This window comes from Bombina bombina, chromosome 3, assembly GCF_027579735.1.
Source record: "Bombina bombina isolate aBomBom1 chromosome 3, aBomBom1.pri, whole genome shotgun sequence".
Lineage (NCBI taxonomy): Eukaryota > Metazoa > Chordata > Amphibia > Anura > Bombinatoridae > Bombina > Bombina bombina.
The window spans coordinates 862563072-862582499 of NC_069501.1; the positions used below are offsets into that span (position 1 = coordinate 862563072).

General features: G+C 39.2%; 1 protein-coding gene across 1 annotated transcript in view; it reads left to right on the forward strand.

The window, feature by feature from the left end:
* UGGT2 (UDP-glucose glycoprotein glucosyltransferase 2) overlaps nt 1–19428 on the forward strand; it is a 991813-nt gene that overhangs the window by 513426 nt on the left and 458959 nt on the right. The window contains exon 15 of the mRNA XM_053707835.1: nt 19186–19321. Within this exon, the coding sequence (XP_053563810.1) occupies nt 19186–19321 (136 nt within the window). The remainder of the gene's footprint in view (nt 1–19185; nt 19322–19428) is intronic.

Here is a 19428-nt window from a genome sequence, read left to right on the forward strand (position 1 = left end):
AGGCGGTGTTGCGAACTTCTTTTGAATTTTTACCTAAAGTTGTGAATTCCAACAACATTAGTAGAGAAATTGTGGTTCCTTCATTATGTCCTAATCCTAAGAATTCTAAGGAGAAATCATTGCATTCTTTGGATGTTGTTAGAGCTTTGAAATATTATGTTGAAGCTACGAAATCTTTCCGTAAGACTTCTAGTCTATTTGTTATCTTTTCCGGTTCTAGGAAAGGCCAGAAAGCTTCTGCCATTTCTTTGGCATCTTGGTTGAAATCTTTAATTCATCTTGCCTATGTTGAGTCGGGTAAAATTCCGCCTCAAAGAATTACAGCTCATTCTACTAGGTCAGTTTCTACTTCCTGGGCGTTTAGGAATGAAGCTTCGGTTGACCAGATCTGCAAAGCAGCAACTTGGTCCTCTTTGCATACTTTTACTAAATTCTACCATTTTGATGTATTTTCTTCTTCTGAAGCAGTTTTTGGTAGAAAAGTTCTTCAGGCAGCGGTTTCAGTTTGAATCTTCTGCTTATGTTTTTTGTTAAACTTTATTTTGGGTGTGGATTATTTTCAGCAGGAATTGGCTGTCTTTATTTTATCCCTCCCTCTCTAGTGACTCTTGTGTGGAAAGATCCACATCTTGGGTAGTCATTATCCCATACGTCACTAGCTCATGGACTCTTGTTAATTACATGAAAGAAAACATAATTTATGTAAGAACTTACCTGATAAATTCATTTCTTTCATATTAACAAGAGTCCATGAGGCCCACCCTTTTTTGTGGTGGTTATGATTTTTTTGTATAAAGCACAATTATTCCAATTCCTTATTTTATATGCTTCGCACTTTTTTTCTTATCACCCCACTTCTTGGCTATTCGTTAAACTGATTTGTGGGTGTGGTGAGGGGTGTATTTATAGGCATTTTAAGGTTTGGGAAACTTTGCCCCTCCTGGTAGGAATGTATATCCCATACGTCACTAGCTCATGGACTCTTGTTAATATGAAAGAAATGAATTTATCAGGTAAGTTCTTACATAAATTATGTTTTTAATTAGACATTTTGCAGGATTACTTATTTTGGAGAAAAAAAACTGCTTCGTGAAAAGTCAGCTTTATAATAAACTTTACTGTCCTCTCAACTTACAAGGGACAGACACAATCTGCTGAAGTGATACTTTAGGAAATAAATCCATCAAAGTACTTTCAGGGTTGTTTGATCAAGTATTTAGGATCTTGAGCTTGGTTAATATTTATTTCCCTTGTCTTTTTTCTGTTTTAGTTTAAAATTATCTTAAACTCAAAACTTAATTCCCCATAAAGGGCTAGATTACAAGTGGAGCTCAATCGATAGGTAGGTTTAATTATCTTTCGCTCGTTATCTCACTCAGAATAATGCACACTTTGGTATTACAAGTGGAGGGTTACAAAAAAATTTTTGTTGTTTAAAAAGGTAGATAATCCCTTTATTACCCATTCCCCAATTTTGCATAACCAACACAGTTATAATAATATACTTTTTACCTCAGTGATTATCTTGTATCTACGCCTCTGCAAACTGCCCCCTTATTTCAGTTCTTTTGACAGACATGCATTTTTAGCCAATCAGTGCTTGCTCTTAGGAGCTTCACGTGCCGGAGCTCAATGTTATCTATATGAAACACATGAACTAACGCCCTCTAGTGGTAAAAAACTGTCAAAATGCTTTCCGATTAGAGGCAGTCTTCAAGGTCTAAGAAATTAGCACATGAACCTCCTAGATTTAACTTTCAACTAAGAATACCAAGAGAACAAAGCAAAATTGGTAATAAAAGTAAATTGGAAAGTTGTTTAAAATTACATGCCCTATTTAAATCATGAAATATTTTTTTTTACTTTACTGTCCCTTTAACCCAAAATCGTAACGTAGCCAAAAAATTTTTTTTTTGGTTGGGCTCCCTATACTTTTAATGGGTATCTCTTGTTGAAAAGTAAACTTACTAGGTAGACTCAGGAACAGTAATGTAATACAAGAGGCATGTATGTGCAACCACCTATTGCAAGCTAGTTTCCAGTAGTGCATTGCTGCTCCTGAACCCTCTTAAAGGAACAGTCAACATCAGAATTTTTGTTGTTTTAAAAGATAGACACATTCCCCAGTTTTGCATAACCAACACAGTTATAATAATACATATTTTACCTCTGTAATTACCTTGTATCTAAGCCTCTGCAGACTGCCCCCTTATTTCAGTTATTTTGACAGACTTGCATTTCTTTCATGTAATTAGCAAGAGTCCATGAGCTAGTGACGTATGGGATATACATTCCTACCAGGAGGGGCAAAGTTTCCCAAACCTCAAAATGCCTATAAATACACCCCTCACCACACCCACAAATCAGTTTTACAAACTTTGCCTCCTGTGGAGGTGGTGAAGTAAGTTTGTGCTAGATTCTACGTTGATATGCGCTCTGCAACAGGTTGGAGCCCGGTTTTCCTCTCAGCGTGCAGCGAATGTCAGAGGGATGTGAAGAGAGTATTGCCTATTTGAATTCAATGATCTCCTTCTACGGGGTCTATTTCATAGGTTCTCTGTTATCGGTCGTAGAGATTCATCTCTTACCTCCCTTTTCAGATCGACGATATACTCTTATATATACCATTACCTCTACTGATTCTCGTTTCAGTACTGGTTTGGCTTTCTACTACATGTAGATGAGTGTCCTGGGGTAAGTAAGTCTTATTTTCTGTGACACTCTAAGCTATGGTTGGGCACTTTTTTATAAAGTTCTAAATATATGTGTTTAAACATTTATTTGCCTTGATTCAGGATGTTCAACGTTCCTTATTTCAGACAGTCAGTTTCATATTTGGGATAATGCATATGAATAAATCATTTTTTTCTTACCTTAAAATTTGACTTTTTTCCCGTGGGCTGTTAGGCTCGCGGGGGCTGAAAATGCTTCATTTTATTGCGTCATTCTTGGCGCAGACTTTCTTGGCGCATTTTTTTGTCATTTCCGGCGTCATACGTGTCGCCGGAAGTTGCGTCATTTTTTTTTTTTTGACGTTTTTTGCGCCAAAAAATGTCGGCGTTACCAGATGTGGCGCCATTTTTGGCGCCAAAAGCATTTAGGCGCCAAATAATGTGGGCGGCTTTTTTGGCGCTAAAAAATTTGAGCGTCATTGTTGTCTCCACAATATTTAAGTCTCATTATTTATTGCTTCTGGTTGCTAGAAGCTTGTTCATTGTCATTTTTTTCCCATTCCTGAAACTGTCATTTAAGGAATTTGATCATTTTCTTTATATGTTGTTTTTTCTATTACATATTGCAAGATGTCTCAGATTGACCCTGAATCAGAAGCCACTTCTGGAAAAACGCTTCACTGAGTTTCAGTTCTACCAAAGCTAAGTTCATTTATTTTAAATGTTATAAATGTTTATCTTTAGCTATGGTTTGTAATAAGTTATTATGATATACTTTTACATGCAGAATCCATTAGTATTTATGCTTTATATATTTCCATTCTTACATCTTATGTACAAGAAATATTTAGAAGATTTATAAGAAATATTTTTCTGATTCTATTTTAAAGGCTTTGTCTGACTTCATGCCTTCTAATAAAATTTTTAGGTCTTTGTCACTTCTTTTTTAATTATTGAAGTTTCAAATGACCAACAACATACTGATTTATCCTTCTCTGATGATGTTTTTTCTCTTTCAGAAATTTTCTTCATCAGATATTGACACTAACAAATCTACTTTTTTATTATTTTTCTATTATTAATGTACATTTGTTCTTTGTTGAAAAGGTGTTGATTATTTTGGATATTAAGGTAACTAGTTCTTTAAGACTAGCTGACACTATTTCTGCCTATTTATTTCTTCTGTGTTTTCAGAGGTTTTCTTTCCAATTCCCCATTCTAGGGAATGGAATAGGCTGAGAATTTTCTTTTATTCCTTCTTCGAAGGTTTTAAACTATATTCTTTGCCAGCAGTTAAATTCATTTGGAGGGTTCTCCAATTTATTGGGGCTATCTCTACTTCTACTAATTATGCTATTGTTTCTATAGCAAAATAGTATTTATTTTCCTTTAGATAGTTGTATCTTATTTATGGAAAAATATTTAGTTTCAGGTACTTTTCTTGGTCCAGTGATTTATTTGGATATTGCAATTGCTTCATTTTTTCTGTTTACTTTAAGATCAAGTATCAGATTATGATTTATTTTAGCATTGTTAAGGGACAACATTTACTAGACTAGGTGCTGTTGCATTTGTCTTGTTGTTTTGCATTTATTGATTATGCAAGTCCACTGTATTGACTGGTCCTTTAAACTGGACTATCATGCTAATAATTTCATTTGTGTCTTCATTTTATTGAATATTTTCCCAAATGAGGGTTAATCTATGTCTTTAGCTATTTTAGCTAGAAGAATTTTGTGATTTTTAAAAAGAAAAAAATCCATATTTCTTTTGTTCTAAGATAATCAATTATTTGTTTTATAATTGGATTCAATTCTTAACTGTTACTCTGGGCTTCAAGATTGAGTTCTAAGACTAAAACTTTAAGCTTATACTAGTTTGGTTGTTCTTATTAAGGAACGAATTCCTGAGTTCTTTCCCAAGTAACATGTTTATAATTGGAGTTCGAAATCAGCTCCCTAATATTGCGATGTACGTGCCGTATTCCAGCTTGGCTGGTAAGGGGCAGGTTAAGACTTCTTTGAAATTTATTTGGTTCTATTTTGTCCAAATTTCTTTGATTTTATTCCAGTAAGGCTAACACTTTCTTTAAGTGTGTTTCTGTCCTATATATTTTGGGTACTGTTGAAGCATGGCTGGGCACCCATGGGGTTCAAGCGCTGCTCAGACCTGGAATCTTCTGGGGTATTTCTTCCAGTTCCTTTTTTAGGAACCGCGTTTGGAGTTTTATTCAAACTATTTTGCCTTTTTTGGTCATTGATAGCATTATTTGTTTTCATTAGATACAATAAATGCATATTTTCATTTTTCTGTTTTCATTCAGATTATTTTCTGAGGATGCGGAATCTCATATGATTCACTTGCTCTTCAGGACATAGTTAGAGGATCTTTTTTTCGAAAGCTCTTGATTCCTCACACAAGGGTCACCTTTTTTAGGTTTCCAGATAGTTTGTGTCACTGTCTTTGTCTCTATCAGACAAGGGATAATTCTATTGGGTTCCGTCTGTCGGTACCTTTAGTCTCTATTATTTCCTTCAGTTGCTTTTATGAGTGTTGTTTCTTCTAGAACATGGTTGGAGGATCAATTTACCAAAAAGTTTGTTGATTCCTCAGACAAGGGTAACCTTTTTTTAGGTTTCCTGATAGATTCAGTGTCCTTGACTCTGTCTCTGACAGACAAGAGACGTCTGAAATTGGTTTCAGCTTGTCGAAACCTTCAGTCTCAATCTTTCCCTTCGGTAGCCTTATGCATGGAAATTCTAGGTCTTATGACTGCTGCATTGGACGTGGTCCCCTTTGCTCGTTTTCACATGCGACCTCTTCAGCTCTGTATGCTGAACCAGTGGTGCAGGGATTATACAAAGATATCTCAATTAATATCTTTAAAACCGATTGTACGACACTCTCTGACGTGGTGGACAGACCACCATCGTTTAGTTCAGGGGGCTTCTTTTTGTTCTTCCAATCTGGACTGTGATTTCAACAGATGCAAGTCTGACAGGTTACGGAGCTGTTTGGAGATCTCTGACAGCACAAGGGGTTTGGGAATCTCAGGAGGTGAGATTACCAATCAATATTTTGGAACTCCGTGCAATTTTCAGAGCTCTTCAGTCATGGCCTCTTCTAAAGAGAGAGTTGTTCATTTGTTTTCAGACGGACAATGTCACAACTGTGGCATATGTCAATCATCAAGGAGGGACTCACAGTCCTCTGACTATGAAAGAAGTATCTCGAATTCTGGTATGGGTGGAATCCAGCTCCTGTCTAATTTCTACGGTTCATATCCCAGGTTTAGACAATTGGGAAGCGGATTTCTCAGTCGCCAAACGTTACATCCGGGCGAATGGTCTCTTCACCCAGAGGTATTTCTTCAGATTGTTCAAATGTGGGGACTTCCAGAAATAGATCTGATGGCTTCTCATTTAAACAAGAAGCTTCCCAGGTATCTGTCCAGATCCAGGGATCCTCAGGCGGAGGCAGTGGATGCATTGTCACTTCCTTGGAAGTATCATCCTGCCTATATCTTTCCGCCTCTAGTTCTTCTTCCAAGAGTAATTTCCAAGATTCTAAAGGAGTGCTCGTTTGTTCTGCTGGTGGCTCCAGCATGGCCTCACAGGTTTTGGTATGCGGATCTTGTCCGGATGGCCACTTGCCAACCGTGGACTCTTCCGTTAAGACCAGACCTTCTATCACAAGGTCCTTTTTTCCATCAGGATCTCAAATCCTTAAATTTGAAGGTATGGAGATTGAACGCTTGATTCTCAGTCATAGAGGTTTCTCTGACTCTCTGATTAATACTATGTTACAGGCTCGTAAATCTGTATCTAGGAAGATATATTATCGAGTCTGGAAGATTTACATTTCTTGGTGTTTTTTCTCATCATTTTTCTTGGCATTCTTTTAGAATTCCTAGAATTTTACAGTTTCTTCAGGATGGTTTGGATAAAGGTTTGTCTGCAAGTTCCTTGAAAGGACAAATCTATGCTCTTTATGTTCTTTTTCACAGAAAGATTGCTAGTCTTCCTGATATTCATTGTTTTGTACAAGCTTTGGTTCGTATAAAACCTGTTATTAAGTCAATTTCTCCTCCTTGGAGTTTGAATTTGGTTCTGGGGGCTCTTCAAGCTCCTCCGTTTGAACCTATGCATTCGCTGGACATTAAATTACTTTCTTGGAAAGTTTTGTTTCTTTTGGCCATCTCTTCTGCTAGAAGAGTTTCTGATTTATCTGCTCTTTCTTGTGAGTCTCCTTTTCTGATTTTTCATCAGGATAAGGCGGTGTTGCGAACTTCTTTTAATTTTTACCTAAGGTTGTGAATTCTAACAACATTAGTAGAGAAATTGTGGTTCCTTCATTGTGTCCTAATCCTAAGAATTCTAAGGAAAGATCGTTGCATTCTTGGGATGTAGTTAGAGCTTTGAAATATTATGTTGAAGCTACTTAAAATTTCCGAAAGACTTCTAGTCTTTTTGTTATCTTTTCCGGTTCTAGGAAAGGTCAGAAGGCCTCTGCCATTTCTTTGGCGTCTTGGTTAAGTCTTTGATTCATCATGCTTATGTCGAGTCGGGTAAAACTCCGCCTCAAAGGATTACAGCTCATTCTACTAGGTCAGTTTCTACTTCCTGGGCGTTTAGGAATGAAGCTTCGGTTGATCAGATTTGCAAAGCAGCAACTTGGTCTTCTTTGCATACTTTTACTAAATTCTACCATTTTGATGTGTTTTCTTCTTCTGAAGCAGTTTTTGGTAGAAAAGTACTTCAGGCAGCTGTTTCAGTTTGATTCTTCTGCTTATAATTTCAGTTTTTTCTTTTCATTATAAGATTTAAACTTTATTTTGGGTGTGGATTATTTTCAGCGGAATTGGCTGTCTTTATTTTATCCCTCCCTCTCTAGTGACTCTTGCGTGGAAGATCCACATCTTGGGTATTCATTATCCCATACGTCACTAGCTCATGGACTCTTGCTAATTACATGAAAGAAAACATAATTTATGTAAGAACTTACCTGATAAATTCATTTCTTTCATATTAGCAAGAGTCCATGAGGCCCACCCTTTTTTGTGGTGGTTATGATTTTTTTGTATAAAGCACAATTATTCCAATTCCTTATTTTTTATGCTTTCGCACTTTTGTCTTATCACCCCACTTCTTGGCTATGCGTTAAACTGATTTGTGGGTGTGGTGAGGGGTGTATTTATAGGCATTTTGAGGTTTGGGAAACTTTGCCCCTCCTGGTAGGAATGTATATCCCATACGTCACTAGCTCATGGACTCTTGCTAATATTAAAGAAATTAATTTATCAGGTAAGTTCTTACATAAATTATGTTTTTAGTCAGTCAGTGCTCACTTTTCAGTTAATTTATGTGCATGAGCTCAATGTTATCTATATCAAACACATGAACTAACATCGACTAGTGGTGAAAAACTGTCAAAATACATTTAGATTAGAGGAGGCCTTCAAGGTCTAAGAAATTAGCATATGAACCTCCTAGGTTTAGCTTTAAACTAAGAATACCAAGAGAACAAAGCAAAATTGGTGATAAAAGTAAATTAGAACGTTGTTTAAAATTGCATGCCCTATTTGAATCATGAAATGTATTTATTTTTGTACTTGACTGTCCCTTTAACCCCTTAACGACCAAGGACATAAACTTTCACTTAATGACCAAGGACGAACCCTGTACCTCCTCAGGGTTTTCAAGCTCTGCAAGCGATCGTGATTGCTTCCAGACGCTTTCAGGTTATTTCAGTGATGCCTCGATATAGAGGCATCCTGCAATAACCTTTTTTAAGCATCTGATGCAGAGAGAGCCACTCTTTGGCCTTCTCTGCATCGGCCAGCAATGGTGCCGATCGTTGGTGGATGAAAGCAATAGCAGGGAGGCAGGTGGGCGGCCCATCGCTGGTGCGTGTTCTGGATCCTGTTCCTGAGTGTCCAGGAGCGTGCGGGGGTGGGGCTCGACTCGGGAGTGCGTGCACGGACATCAACATTTGCCGAAGGAGGGAAAGAGAAAAGGAGGGGGAAAAATGGTTTTGAAAGGGATCCGGGAGGGGGGTAGGGTATTGAGGGGGGCAGATACACTCCAGAAAATGGGGTGTTAATATCTTTTTTTAGAGAAAAAGGCCACATTTGTAATTAAACTGGGTACTGGCAGACAGCTGCCAGTACCTAAGATGGCAGCCAATAGGTTGAGGGGGGAGGCTTAGAGAGCTTTTTTGGGGAATCAGGGAGGTTGGGGGGGTTATGGGGGATCCTACAGTTCATATAAAATATATATACTTAAGATGGCGATAACAATTGTGAGGTGGGGAGGGAATAGAGCTGAGGGGGGTCAGAGAGGGATCAGAGAGTGGGATGTGTCAGGTGGGAAGCTGATCTCTACACTAAAGCTAAAATTAACCCTACGAGCTCCCTAATTAACCCCTTAACTGCTGGGCATAATACAAGTGTGGGGTGCAGCGGTATTTAGCAGCCTTCTAATTACCAAAAAGCAACGCCAAAGCCATATATGTCTGCTATTTCTGAACAAAGGGAATCCAACAGAAGCATTTACAACCATGTGTGCCATAATTGCACAAGCTGTTTGTAAATAATATCAGTGGGAAACCTAAAGTTAGTGAAAAAATTAACATTTTTTTTTATTTGATCACATTTGGCAAGGAAATGGTGGCATGAAATATACCAAAATGGGTCTAGATCAATACTTTGGGTTGTCTACTAAAAAAAATATATATATACATGTCAAGGGATATTCAGGGATTCCTGACAGATATCAGTGTTACAATGTACATCGCTAATTTTGAGAAATAAAAATGGTATGGAAATAGCAAAGTGCTACTTGTACTTATTGCCCCATAACTTGCAAAAAAAAGCAAAGAACATGTAAACATTGGGTATTTCGAAACTAAGGACAACATTTTGAAACTAGTTAGCATGGGTGTTTTTTGAAGGTTGTAGATGTGTAACAGATTTTGGGGGTCAAAGTTAGAAAAAGTGTGTGTTTGTTCCATTTTTTCATCATATTTTATAAAAATTTTTATAGTAAATTATAAGATATTATGAAAATAATGATATATTTAGAAAGTCCATCTAATGGTGAGAAAAACTGTATATAATATGGGTACATTAAATGAGTAAGAGGAAAATTACAGTCAAACATAGCAGAAATATAAAAATAGCATTGGTCCTTAAAGGGATATTAAACCCAACATTTTTCTTTTATGATTCAAATAGAGCATGACATTTGAAGCAACTTTCTAATTCACTCCTATTATCAAATTTCCTTTGTTGTTTTGGTATCTTTATTTTAAAAATTAAAAAATATAAACTTAGAAGCCGCCCCATTTTTGGTTTAGCACCCTGGGAAGCGCTTGCTAATTGGTGGCTACATTTAGTCACCAATCAGCAAGTGCTACCCAGGTGCTGAACCAAAAATGGGCCAGCTCATAAGTTTACATTCCTGCTTTTAAAATAAAGATACTAAGAGAACGAAGAAAATTAATAATAGGAGTGAATTAGAAAGTTGTTTAGAATTGCATGCTCTGAATGAATCATGAAAGAAAAAAATGGGTTTCATATGCCTTCAAGGGTAAGAAAATTGAAATATGGTCTGGTCCTTAAGGGGTTAAATATGGTTTTTAACAAAGGATGACAAGAGAACAAAGCAAATTTGATATTAGAAGTAAATCAGAAAGTTTAAAATTGCATTCTCTTTCTCAACAATTTAAGTAAAATGTTTGCTTTACTGTATGTGGAATGTTATTTTTCCTGATAGCACTGCTGTGCAACATGTCATGTTCTCCGCTCCTCCAATAGCCTTGGAGGATTGTGTCTGGTCTTTCTCGCCTTCTTTAATTTCCTATGGTCAACTCTTGTGTCTACTTACTTGTGCTTCTGTAAGTAAATAATGCTGCACCTAGGTATGTAAGTACTAATAACGCACACATTTGCAAGCCTGTTAAAACCTTACCCCTTTGACCTTTAGACCATAGGTTGGACAGTGCAAGTATATGAATTTGTTCTGTATATTCATAGATACTTTTATAGAAAGAATTCTGACTTTTACCCTACTTATACTTTCTTCCTGATGACCTTTTCATACAAACAATGGCTTTTTTGTACTTAAGTAGAAAGAAGCATGTGGCTTTTACAGTTTTGTGCTGCTGATGATTAGGGTTGTCTGCTGCCAGATAACCACTTACCTGGTGGCCACCCTAAAACAGTATGGTGTTCATGAACTTAGTCTGTGTACTTCAAATTAGCCAATAGAATTTTAGTAGCTCTTATCCTATTGGCTGATTTTAACAGCCAATAGGACTTTAGTAGCGCTCATCCTATTGGCTGATTTTAATTTGAAGAATCAAATCAGCCAATAGGAATTCAAGGGACGCCATCTTTAATCGCGTACCTTGAATTCACTATTCAGTGTACAGCTGAGATCGTACGAAGATGATCCTCCATGGCTCCACGATCGCTGGTCTTCAGTTCCAGGGTCACCGATCTTCAGTTCCAGGCTCGCCGGTTTTCAGCTCTGTGGTCATCGGTTTTCAGCTCCGCCCCCGCGCTGGCTTGTTCCTGGAAGAAGAAAGAAGAGGTCGCCGCTTGGAAGAAGACTTTACCACCTGGAACAGGACCTTCTCTGCCGGACTTCAGGAACGGTGAGTACCAATCTGGGGGTTAGACTTAGGGTTTTTTTTTTTTAATTTTGGGGGAGGGGGGCGGTTCTTTTATTTAGATTAGGATGAGCAATTCTTAAAAGAGCTAAATGCCCTTTAAAGGGCAACAAAAGAGCTAAATGCTCTTTTAAGGGCAATGCCCATACAAATGCCCTTTTCAGGGCAATGGGTAGTTTAGGTTTTTTAGTGTTAGGTTTATTTATTTTGGGGGTTTGGTGGGTAATGGGTTTTACTGATAAGCGGGACTTAGAATTATTTGTAAATGTAAAAGAGCTGTTACTTAGGGCAATGCCTTGCAAAAAGCCCTTTTATTGGCTATTGGTAGTTTAGCATTAGATTAGGGGGTGTTTTTATTTTGGTGGGACTTTTTTACTTTCCTAGGGATTAGGTTTTTTTAATATTTGATAATCTGTTTATTATTTACTGTAGTAATAGATTTTTTTATTTTCCGTAATTTTAGCTTAATTTAAACTTAGTTTCTCCTACATTGGTGTGTCCGGTCCACGGCTTCATCCTTACTTGTGGGAATATTCTCTTCCCTAACAGGAAATGGCAAAGAGAGCACAGCAAAAGCTGCCCATATAGCCCCCCCTATGGCTCCGCCCCCCAGTCATTCTCTTTGCCGCTCTGAACAAGTAGCATCTCCACGGGGATGGTAAAGAGTATGTGGTGTTAGTTGTAGTTTTTTATTCTTCTATCAAGAGTTTGTTATTTTAAAATAGTGCCGGTTTGTACTATTTACTCTAAAACAGAAAGTGATGAAGAGTTCTGTTTAAAGAGGAGTATGATTTTAGCAGCAGTAACTAAAATCAATTGCTGTTCCCACGCAGGACTGTTGAGCCCAGAGAACTTCAGTTGGGGGGAACAGTTTGCAGACTTTTCTGCTCAAGGTATGACTAGTCCATTTTCTAACAAGACATAGTAATGCTAGAAGACTGTCATTTTCCCTTTTTGGGATCGGTAAGCCATTTTCTTAGACTCATAACAGAATGAAGGCTTATTAATGGGCTATATACTGGTTGACACTATTGTGGGCTAAATCGATTGATTTATACAATATTTATATGTCTTTTGGAGTGTTTTGGAACTTGAAAACACTTTGGGAACGTTTTTTAATCGCCTGGCAGTCGTTTAGACACCTATTCTAGTCAGGAAGGGCCTTTCACTCTAGTATGCAGAGGGAGGAGGCCTCATTTTCGCGCCTTAATTGCGCAGTTACTTCTGGAAGCAGTGCATGCAGCTTCATGTGAGAGGGTCCGGTGGCCATAAAAAACGATTCTGGAAGGCTTATTTCTGTGGCGAATATCCCCTAAGGAAAGGTGAAGCCGCAGCAAAGGCTGTGGCTGGGACTGTAGTGGGTTTAAGCTGGTAAATTGATCAAATAGCTCCGGTTTGCTCATTTAAGGGGTTAAAAACTTGAAATTTGGTGTGCAATACTTTCAAAGCATTAAGACACTAGGGTGCAAATTTGGTAAGGATCGGATATTTCCTTCATAGTTTTTTACACATTCAGAAATAAAGTGTGCTCTGTTTAACATTTAAAGAGACAGTAACGGTTTTGTTTAAAAACGGTTTTATTGCATTAATAGCCTGTATAAGCCTGTCTAACATGTCTGTACCTTCAGATAGAACATGTTCTGTATGTATGGAGGCCAAGGTGGTCCCCCCTTTAAATGTATGTGAGAATTGTGCCATGGCGTCCAAACAAAGTAAGGACAGTACTGTCACATTTAATAAGGTTGCCCAAGATGATTCCTCAAATGAAGGTAGTGGGGGTAGTTCACCATCCTCTCCTTCTGTGTCAAAACCAGTTATGCCCGCGCAGGCGACACCTAGTACATCTAGCGCGCCAATGCTTGTTACTATGCAACAATTAACGGCAGTAATGGATAATTCTATAGCTAATATTTTATCCAAAATGCCAGCATTTCAAAGAAAGCGCGATTGCTCAGTTTTAAATACAGCGGATGAGCAAGGGTGCGCTGACGATAATTTATCTGTCATACCCTCACACCAGTCAGAATTGGCAGTGAGGGAGGGTCTGTCGGAGGGAGAAATTTCTGATTCAGGAAAAGTTTCTCAACAGGCAGAACCTGATATTGTGACGTTTAAATTTAAGTTAGAACATCTCCGCGCCCTGCTTAAGGAGGTGCTAACTACTCTGGACGATTGTGACTCTTTGGTCATTCCAGAAAAATTGTGCAAAATGGACAAATTCCTAGAGGTCCTTGTGCACCCTGATGCCTTTCCGATACCCAAAAGGGTGGCGGACATAGCGACTAAGGAGTGGGAGAAACCAGGCATACCTTTTGTCCCACCTCCTATATTTAAGAAAATGTTCCCCATTGTCGACCCAAGGAGGGACGCATGGCAAACAGTCCCTAAGGTTGAGGGGGCAGTTTCTACGTTGGCCAAACGCACGACTATTCCCATTGAGGACAGTTGTGCTTTCAAAGATCCTATGGATAAAAAATTGGAGGGTTTGCTTAAAAAGATATTTGTTCAGCAAGGTTTCCTCCTCCAACCAATTTCGTGCATTATTCCTGTCACAACGGCGGCGTGTTTTTGGTTCGAAGAACTAGAAAATTCGCTCAATAAGGAGACTCCATATGAGGAAGTCATGGACAGAATTCACGCACTTAAGTTAGCTAATTCCTTTATTTTAGATGCCGCTTTGCAATTGGCAAAGTTAGCGGCGAAAAATTCAGGTTTTGCAATTGTGGCGCGCGGAGCGCTCTGGCTAAAGTCTTGGTCGGCGGATGTGTCTTCCAAGACAAAATTGCTTAATATTCCTTTCAAAGGTAAGACCGTTTTTGGGCCAGAATTGAAGGAGATTATTTCAGACATCACTGGGGGAAAGGGCCATGCCCTCCCACAGGATAGGCCCTTTAAGGCTAAGAATAAATCTAATTTTCGTTCCTTTCGCAACTTCATGAACGGACCGTCTCCTAACTCTGCAGCCTCTAGACAAGAGGGTAACGCTTCCCAGGCTAAGCCAGCATGGAAACCAATGCAAGGCTGGAACAAGGGTAAACAGGCCAAGAAGCCTGCTGCTGCTACCAAGACAGCATGAAGGGGTAGCCCTCGATCCGAGACCGGATCTAGTAGGGGGCAGACTTTCTCTCTTTGCTCAGGCTTGGGCAAGAGATGTTCAGGATCCCTGGGCACTAGAAATAGTCTCCAAGGAACTTCCTCCAAGGGGAAGGTTTCACATGTCTCGCTTATCTTCAGACCAGATAAAGAGACAGGCATTCTTACATTGCGTAGGAGATCTATTAAAGATGGGAGTGATACACCCAGTTCGAACAGTGGAACAAGGTCAGGGGTTTTACTCAAACCTGTTTGTAGTTCCCAAAAAAGAGGGAACTTTCAGACCAATTCTGGATTTAAAAATTCTAAACAAATTCCTCAGAGTTCCATCGTTCAAAATGGAAACCATTCGAACAATTTTACCAACAATCCAGGAGGGTCAATACATGACTACCGTGGATTTAAAGGATGCGTACCTACATATTCCTATCCACAAAGATCATCATCAGTTCCTAAGGTTCGCCTTTCTGGACAAACATTACCAGTTCGTGGCTCTTCCGTTCAGTTTAGCCACTGCTCCCAGAATTTTCACAAAGGTGCTAGGGTCCCTTCTAGCGGTTCTAAGACCGAGGGGCATTGCAGTGGCACCTTACCTAGACGACATCCTAATCCAAGCGTCGTCCCTTTCCAGATCAAGGGCTCATACAGACATTGTATTAGCTTTTCTCAGGTCTCACGGGTGGAAGGTGAATGTGAAAAAGAGTTCCCTGTCCCCGTCTACAAGAGTTCCTTTTCTGGGAACAATTATAGATTCTGTAGAAATGAAGATTTTTCTGACAGAGGTCAGAAAATCAAAGCTTCTAAAGACTTGTCAAGTTCTTCAATCTATTCCTCAGCCTTCCATAGCTCAGTGCATGAAAGTAATAGGTCTAATGGTTGCAGCAATGGACGTGGTTCCTTTTGCTCGAATTCATCTAAGACCATTGCAACTGTGCATGCTCAGACAGTGGAATGGGGATTATGCAGACTTGTCTCCCCAGATTCAAGTAGACCAGTTAACCAGAGACTCACTCCGTTGGTGGTTGACTCAGGATCACCTGTCTCAGGGAATGAGTTTCCGCAGACCAGAGTGGGTCATTGTCACGACCGACGCCAGTCTATTAGGCTGGGGCGCGGTCTGGGACTCCCTGAAAGCTCAGGGTCTATGGTCTCGGGAAGAATCTCTTCTCCCGATAAACATCTTGGAACTGAGAGCGATTCAATGCACTCCGGGCTTGGCCTCAACTAGCGAAGGCCGGATTCATAAGATTCCAGTCGGACAACATGACGACTGTAGCTTACATCAATCATCAGGGAGGAACAAAGAGTTCCTTGGCGATGAGAGAGGTATCCAAGATCATCAAATGGGCGGAGGATCACTCCTGCCATCTATCTGCAATTCACATCCCAGGAGTAGACAACTGGGAGGCGGATTATTTGAGTCGTCAGACTTTCCGGAGGTTTTTGCCCAGTTAACTCAATTATGGGGCATTCCAGACATGGATCTGATGGCGTCTCGTCAGAACTTCAAGGTTCCTCGCTACGGGTCCAGATCCAGGGATCCCAAGGCGACTCTAGTGGATCCATTAGTGGCGCCTTGGTCGTTCAACCTAGCTTATGTGTTTCCACCGTTTCCTCTCCTTCCCAGGCTCATAGCCAGGATCAAACAGGAGAAGGCCTCGGTGATTCTGATAGCTCCTGCGTGGCCACGCAGGACTTGGTATGCAGACCTGGTGAATATGTCATCGGCTCCACCATGGAAGCTACCTTTGAGACAGGATCTTCTAGTACAAGGTCCATTCGAACATCCAAATCTAGTCTCTCTGCAGCTGACTGCTTGGAAATTGAACGCTTGATTTTATCTAAGCGTGGGTTTTCAGATAGATACTCTGGTCCAAGCCAGAAAACCTGTGACTAGGAAAATTTACCATAAAATATCGAAAAAATATATCTGTTGGTGTGAATCTAAGGGATTCTCTTGGAGTAAAATTAAAATTCCTAAGATTCTTTCCTTTCTCCAAGAGGGTTTGGATAAAGGGTTGTCAGCGAGTTCTCTAAAAGGACAGATATCTGCTTTGTCTGTTTTGTTACACAGACGCCTGGCAGCAGTGCCAGATGTACAAGCTTTTGTACAGGCCTTAGTCAGAATCAAGCCTGTTTACAGACCCATGACTCCTCCATGGAGTCTAAATTTAGTTCTTTCAGTTCTTCAAGGGGTTCCGTTTGAACCTTTACATTCCATTGATATTAAGTTACTATCTTGGAAAGTTTTTGGTTGCTATTTCTTCTGCTAGAAGAGTTTCTGAATTGTCTGCTTTGCAGTGTGATCCACCCTATCTGGTATTCCATGCAGATAAGGTTGTTTTGCGTACCAAACCTGGTTTTCTTCCAAAAGTGGTTTCCAACAGGAATATTAACCAGGAAATAGTTGTTCCTTCTCTGTGTCCGAATCCAGTTTCGAAGAAGGAACGTTTGTTACACAATTTAGATGTGGTCCGTGCTTTAAAATTCTATTTAGATGCAACAAAGGATTTCAGACAGACTTCATCTTTGTTTGTCGTTTATTCTGGTAAGAGGAGAGGACAGAAAGCTACTGCTACCTCTCTTTCCTTTTGGCTGAAAAGCATCATCCGATTGGCTTATGCGACTGCCGGACAGCAGCCTCCTGAACGAATTACAGCTCATTCTACTAGAGCTGTGGCTTCCACATGGGCCTTCAAGAACAAGGCTTCTGTTGATCAGATATGTAAGGCAGCGACTTGGTCTTCTCTGCACACTTTTGCCAAATTTTACAAATTCGATACTTATGCTTCTTCGCAGGCTATTTTTGGGAGAAAGGTTTTGCAAGCCTTCCGTTTAGGTAACTTGACTTGTTCCCTCCCTTCATCCGTGTCCTAAAGCTTTGGTATTGGTTCCCACAAGTAAGGATGAAGCCGTGGACCGGACACACCAATGTAGGAGAAAACAGAATTTATGCTTACCTGATAAATTTCTTTCTCCTACGGTGTGTCCGGTCCACGGCCCGCCCTGGCTTTTTAGTCAGGTTTAAATTTTTTTCTTTCTATACACTACAGTCACCACGGCACCCTATGGTTTCTCCTTTTTCTCCTAACCGTCGGTCGCATGACTGGGGGGCCGAGCCAGAGGGGGGCTATATGGGCAGCTTTTGCTGTGCTCTCTTTGCCATTTCCTGTTAGGGAAGAGAATATTCCCACAAGTAAGGATGAAGCCGTGGACCGGACACACCATAGGAGAAAGAAATTTATCAGGTAAGCATAAATTCTGTTTTTTTTATTTTTAAAGTAATGTGAGTTTTTTTTTATTTTAATAGTTAGTAACTTTAGTATTTTTTAATGTAGGTTATCCGGGTTAATTTAGGGGGTGTTAGGTTAGGGGTCTTAGTAATTTGATTATTTGTTTGCGTTGTGGGGGATGGCAATTTAGGGGTTAATAGTTTTAATAGGTAGTTTGCGATGTGGGTTAATGGCGGTTTAGGTGTTAATAGTTTAAATAGGGACTTTGCGATGTGGGTTAATGGCAGATTAGGGGTTAATACATTATGTAGTTTGCGATGTTGGGGTTGGCGGATATAGGGGTTAATAATGTAATTATTACTTGCGGTGTGGGTTTGATGGCAGATATAGGGGTTAATAATTTAATTAGGCATATTGCATTGTGGGGGGGTTGTCGGTTTTGGGGTTAATACTTTTATTAGTTCTGATGTGGGTTTGATGCCGGATATAGGGGTTTTACGTGTCGGGTTTATTTTTGGGAGGCGGGTTAGACTTTTACAGGAGATTTGATATATTTTTTTATTTTTCTTAGGTGCCGGCAGTTTCTAAAGTGCCGTAAGTCACTAGCGGCTCCAGAAATTTGTATTTACACTCATTTCTGGACATTGCTAGTTTACAGCACTTTATGAACTGCCAGCACCCTATATGTAATACCCCGATGTGCGGGGTGAAATTACGGGTAGCGCGAGTTGCATCGATTGCGTTGAAGTCTGCGCCATATATGTAATCTCGCCCATGCTTTCAGGTTGTATGCTCCGCATTTATTTTTTACTTATTTAGCTTTAGTCTCTGCAACACTTTCTTTTACATTTGCTGAGTCTGCACTAGGTAAAGGAGTAGAGTTAGTGTACAAAGTTCTCAAACTCCAACACGCTGGGCGCTTTTAATGTGCTCTCTAATAGTTTTCCAGATCCATTCTCTCTTTGTTTCAGTTTGGAATAGGTAAATTCATTTTTTTTTAAATTTAGAACTTCTTCAGGGTTCAGCTCTATATACATTGTAATATTTACTGGGTTGGGGGGAAAACATGAGTTTAATCTGCAACCTTTTCTGCTAAGAAGAGTAACTTTTTTATATATAAATAGACACAAACATATGTTCAAACTACTATTTTGAAGATGCAGCACAAAAGATCATTGGGTTTGTGTCAAACTACATAGTGGTTGGAGCTTTGGCAGTAATTGCAAGCTGTGGAGTTTCTGGTGGGCTGAGGAAGGAGAGTGTCCTTATGGATGAATATAATGTACCTCTTATGCAGAAATTATTTATCTGATACAATAGCTTAATATGCCCACAGTTTGTACACACTTAATGTTCAGCTGACAAGTTCATGAAACATTTACATTACATGTTGATACTAAATATGTTGTAAGATGTATTGCAGTATGCTAAACAGGTATGTTTAAGGTCATTTCTTTTTAATTACTTGCATTTATCAAAATCAATTTTTTTTCCAAAATGTCTTTTTTTTGTAGGATTGGATTTGTTTTTGTTATAAATTCTGATGAAGAGATTGATAAAACAGAAGATGCAGGAGCAGCTTTGTGGAGAGCTTTTAACTACATAGCTGATGAAGGAGACATGGCTCAAGCATTTTTCTCTCTTATAAATGTACGTTGCAATATTATTTTATATTGATTTATGTGATGTTTACACTTAAAGGCACAAGACGCACACATTTTGTATTTAATGATTCCAATAGAGCATGCACTTTTAAG